This window comes from Lolium rigidum, chromosome 6, assembly GCF_022539505.1.
Source record: "Lolium rigidum isolate FL_2022 chromosome 6, APGP_CSIRO_Lrig_0.1, whole genome shotgun sequence".
In the NCBI taxonomy this organism is placed as follows: domain Eukaryota; kingdom Viridiplantae; phylum Streptophyta; class Magnoliopsida; order Poales; family Poaceae; genus Lolium; species Lolium rigidum.
Genome location: NC_061513.1, coordinates 101,314,060 through 101,318,920, shown reverse-complemented (window position 1 = coordinate 101,318,920; position 4,861 = coordinate 101,314,060). Strand labels below are relative to the sequence as shown.

The window sequence follows — 4,861 nt, the reverse complement described above, 5'->3', positions numbered from 1 at the left end:
AGCATGCATGGCCGCTATACGCACATGGAGTCAAAACAACGTAGTCTCGGGTGCTGCTGAACTCATCTCGTTCTGAAATTTGTTGGAGGGTGAAGCGATGGGATGACATGCACGTCGTCCCATGGTTTCGAAGCACGCTCTGAGACAGTGAGACTTCTTGTTGGAGGCAATGAGATGGCATGCATGCACGTTGTCACATTGACCTGAAGCTGCTGCATGGAGCACGAGCAGGATACTTCGCGATTGCAGTAGCGTTTACTGTACGTTTATTATTGTGATAAACCAGCTCCCCCGTTGTACTCCTTATCGTGATAGCATAATTATCTGGAGAACATGGGTGTCATTACTAACAAGGGCAGCACGCTGTACTCTGTCGTTTTAAAATACTCATATTCTATCGATCATTAGTGGCATGGACACGGATCTCGCATAGTACACCTGGGCTATAAATACTACCCTAAAACACCTAAGAAATTCATCCCAAGCAACTAAACCCTGTTGAGCCATCAAATCAATCCACGCGATTACTGCATAGCTCGCTCGCTTGTTCCACCAATCGATCAGTGCAATGGCGCCCTCCAAGCTGGTCCTCTTCCTTGTTGTGAACCTGGCTCTCCTCGCCTCCGTCGCGCATGCCTGCGCTCCATACTGCCCCACCCCAAGCCCACCGCCACCAACGTTAACTTGCTCGGTTAACACTCTGAAGCTGAAAGTGTGTGCCAACGTGTTGAACCTGCTCAAGCTCAACCTCCCCGTGCCGGAGAATGAGGAGTGCTGCCCGCTGCTGTCCGGGCTCGCCAACCTCGATGCCTCCGTTTGTCTCTGCACTGCCATCAAGGCCGAGATCCTCGGCATCAAACTCAATGTACTCGCCGACTTCACCCTCCTCCTAAACCAGTGCCGCAAGACCTGCCCCGACAACTACACCTGCTCCATCTGATACATCGTCCATCGGAAAAGCATTAAACCTCGTCATCCCTCTACATGCAAATCACTCTCGTAACTTTCATGTCTTACCATTCTACCTACATATGTCTTCTTATTTGTTCCAGTACGACTGAGATGTTCATCCATCATTGTATCTCATTGTGAGATGTGGAAGTGATTCGCATAGTTGTAAAATCATGTACACATTTTGTATATTGTACGTACACGATCAAATTCATTGAAGTTTGTTCATGTTGTCTTAAGTGTTATCTGAAAATGTGATATACCTTCTTTTTTGTACATGGGATCACGGGCAGATCTTAATCAAATCCATTTGTTTTCGCATATACCGACTGCCTCTTCTTCTTTCTTACATCTTTTCTTTCACCAGTATTTTGTATAAGATATAGTATGGTGGCCCATGTGCATGCTTTTTTTTATTAAAGGGTAATCCTTCACCCATATTGATTCACACAGCCGTATATATTAGTTGTGATGTTTCGATTAAAACTAGAAGCAAGCACGGCTACAACGCCAGAGGTACAAAGTGGAGGCAGCTGCTGTGATCCGACCACCGGCCGGTGCTTGATGGATTTAGGCAGTGCGATGGGCGGAGCCTGGTCATGTTGTGGTCATAGATGATAGAGTGACAGAGAGCGAGGGAGACTCAGATTGAAGTATGAGGATATGTCTGTGTCGCAAGCGGCCACTTCAAATGTCAGGCGTTGGAGTAGCAGGAAGCTAGCATATTTTTTTTAGTTTAATCCTCGTAGTGAACTAATATGCGCCACACCATTGCTGAGTTAATACACTTTGGTGTTAAATCCTATTTTCTAAGATTTACTTTTTTAAACTTATAAGAACCTAAATTAGCGTCAAGAAATGTGGGTGCACTTACTAGACAACCAATCATGGTTCCATGTTAGTTGATATTCCGAGCGACCCTCGTCTCCAATTGATTGAACCCATACCCAGAAATCATGCGTCCCCATGAGGTGCAAAAATGAGCATATACGGATCAAAAATATTATTGAAAACAATTGAGAAATTAATCTTGTCAACAGCAACAATATTTCGACAGGTTCATCAGACCAACCATAAAGCAACACTCTCACCCAATCTCGAACATATTATTCATAGTGCTAATTCGAGGTGGTAAACTATGTGTGTCATAACATTTGTTCAATTTATCAAAGTGTATATTCCAACCTCGTGATGCTTAATTTTCTCTGTAAATAGAACGCTAGATTTTGCATACTTTTTTTTGGCATTTTTTAGATTAAAAATATCTTAGACTGCATCATATATCATTAAATTTAGAAATGGTGTTTTGACATATATCGACCATATCCCTAAATCTGAATATGCAGCTATGTATTATATAGTAAAAGCAATATATGGAAATCTTATAGAGCCAGCAAGTTGATCCATATCATTTAAATTAATTTTGACAGTAAGATCTAAAATATATGGCTGAGATTTATAAAAAAAAATAGTAGTTACATACCATGTTAGACACACTATGTTAAGAAGATCATGTCAGTACTCTTTTAATTAATAAGATAATAATAATGGGTTAAACATGTACTTTTACACCGTTAACAGTTATGTATTCATTTAAGAGTTATATATATTTTCGGTACCACAACTTGTATTAGATGTGCACTTTAGTACCACATCTTAAAAAACGTGAACCCACGGTACCACTACATGTATTGAGCGAGCAAATAGGTACCAAATCATCCTAGAGCTGACATGTGGGGTTGTAAATATTCCTTCAGTGTTGTGGTGGTTATGCCGCCCCTTTCCTTCACACTTGTAAAAGCATGACGGCCATCTGCTCATGCACGGCGTATGGACACCAGCTAGTCGAGCAAGCTAGACACACATGGTCAGCTAGTCGAGCAAGCTAGACACACATGGTCAGCTAGTCGAGCAAGCTAGACACACATGGCCGGCATGCTTGTAGGGCGCGATTGGTAGGTTGCACTACCTAGAAACAAGCCCTAGGGTGCAGAAAGTGGGCGGATTGGCTGGTTGATCTCCTCATGTGTAGTGGCTGGACCGTGCGTCAAAGCAGCTTTGGGCCAGCCCCGGTGTGTACACCCGAATCGGTCGTTTCCCTAGATGAAGGCCGACTCGTTGCAATCGAGCGCTCGCTATATGCAACCTTGAATGTGGTCTTGCTCCCCCAATCCTCCTTAATCTTCATCAGTTCTACTCACATTTAATCAACATAACAATACTTCAAATAAAAATAAGTTGTACATAAAAATATGTGCGTTGACGAGGCCATTCCATTCTGACTATTGATTTCAAGACTTCTTTGTTGTAAATCTCCAATTTCGTGTTCTTGTTTGAAGCTTTTTTTTTTACCGAATTTCATAATGTTTATCGCACACATTTTGTCGTTTAAAATTTCATTTGACGAATAGCTTCACCTTGCTGTTTCGCACACTTCCCATGTTGTAAAGTTTTCGTTTCAACGGTCGTAGACAAATATATATGCAACTCGCTAGTATAATGTGACTTGTGTAGATGTGTGCGGTGGTGGCATGGTGGTATTTCTTCGCGCCATGTGCGCGGCTTCGTAGATGGAACATGGTGCTAGTTGTGGTTGTCATAGGTGTCTTACATATAGGCATCATAATCTCCTTGGCCACCGTTAGCGACAGCGATATGGCAGTCTTTCCACGCGCGGACGTGGTGTTCGCTGTGGTAGTGAGTAGTGTCTTGCACGTAATCAGAGTACCCTGTTCCAAGAGCTATATAAGGTGGTGGAGCTGCTCGTGGTTGTGTCCATCTTCGTGGTGATCCACTTGCTGCGCCAACGACACTCGCTGGCCCTCCCATCATGCTTGGTGGTCTGCATGCTCTCCCTTTCGACCTGCACTGCGTACTCAGCGCCGACCTGCTCAAACCTTCAGCATCTTTTCAAAACCAAGTTTGGCACCAACGATGAAGTGTCGCGGGCGCAGCGAAAGGCGGCAAAAATGCCGTCACAGCTCACAGCGAGTTCCACTCCGTTGAGTTCCGTGCGCTGATGGCAAGCATGCTGATGGAGCTCGTGTATCGGTGGCTACTTCCCGTGGTGACCACCACCGTTACTCGATTTCAAGTGTGGTGGTGCGAGGTAAGCTCACCACGTGAACAAGTGGCGAGACTCAAACTGAGTAGAGAGGCAACCAAACAAATAGGCCATAGGATCCCTAGAAATGAACCCAACTCCCATGCGAGCGACCAAACGAAAGGCACAATAAGATTTTTGGTCGCACACTGCAGTCATGGCTCCCTAGCGCCTTCCCCCGGTAGTCCAAAATGGGTTGCGACCTACCAATCCGACACGTCGTGTACAAAAAAAACCGTAAGTTTTACACTACTTTTCAAAAGGATTTTTGCTGAGATGGCACAAACGTGTGGGTGGGAGGCCAAGTTTCTAAGTTCGAATCCTACCAAAAGCACCATTTTCTAATTATTTCTCGCCCTTGATTGTCCACACAGACCAGGTGAAGCTGGTTGGAATCATACTTGGGAGGACATCAGTACATAGATAAAAATAAAATTACAAAATGTGGTTTTCAAGATGAAGAAAACTACCGGTGTAGTTCAATTAGTATTTCTCCCATAACAAGTTTGGAGCTTTCGGTTAACTCATTGGCCAACACTATCAATTTAGGTGCCTCGATAACATAGATTTTTGTATGGTCCGCTAGAGAAACTATGATCAATCTCGTGCATCCTGAATGACCAGCTCCCGGAGAATCATAAGGGCTCTAGGATCCTCGAAGCCAAACACATCAATCATACGTATACTCAGCGAGACAATGTAGATCGTTATCAACCTGTGGATCCCCTGAAGTTGAAGGCCCTCGAGCGCAATATAGTCAACAACCAGGCTTTCGTTGGCTGCTTCCGAGATGGGGATGTTGTAGAG

The 4,861-nt window shown here is 44.1% G+C and overlaps 1 protein-coding gene across 1 annotated transcript; it reads left to right on the top strand.

Moving 5' to 3' along the window:
• The first annotated feature begins 568 nt into the window (after window positions 1-568).
• LOC124659445 (cortical cell-delineating protein-like) lies at window positions 569-940 on the top strand. The gene has a single exon (XM_047197316.1). It carries the CDS (start codon window positions 569-571, stop codon window positions 938-940), a length of 372 nt encoding a protein of 123 aa, XP_047053272.1.
• Window positions 941-4,861: the final 3,921 nt, after the last annotated feature.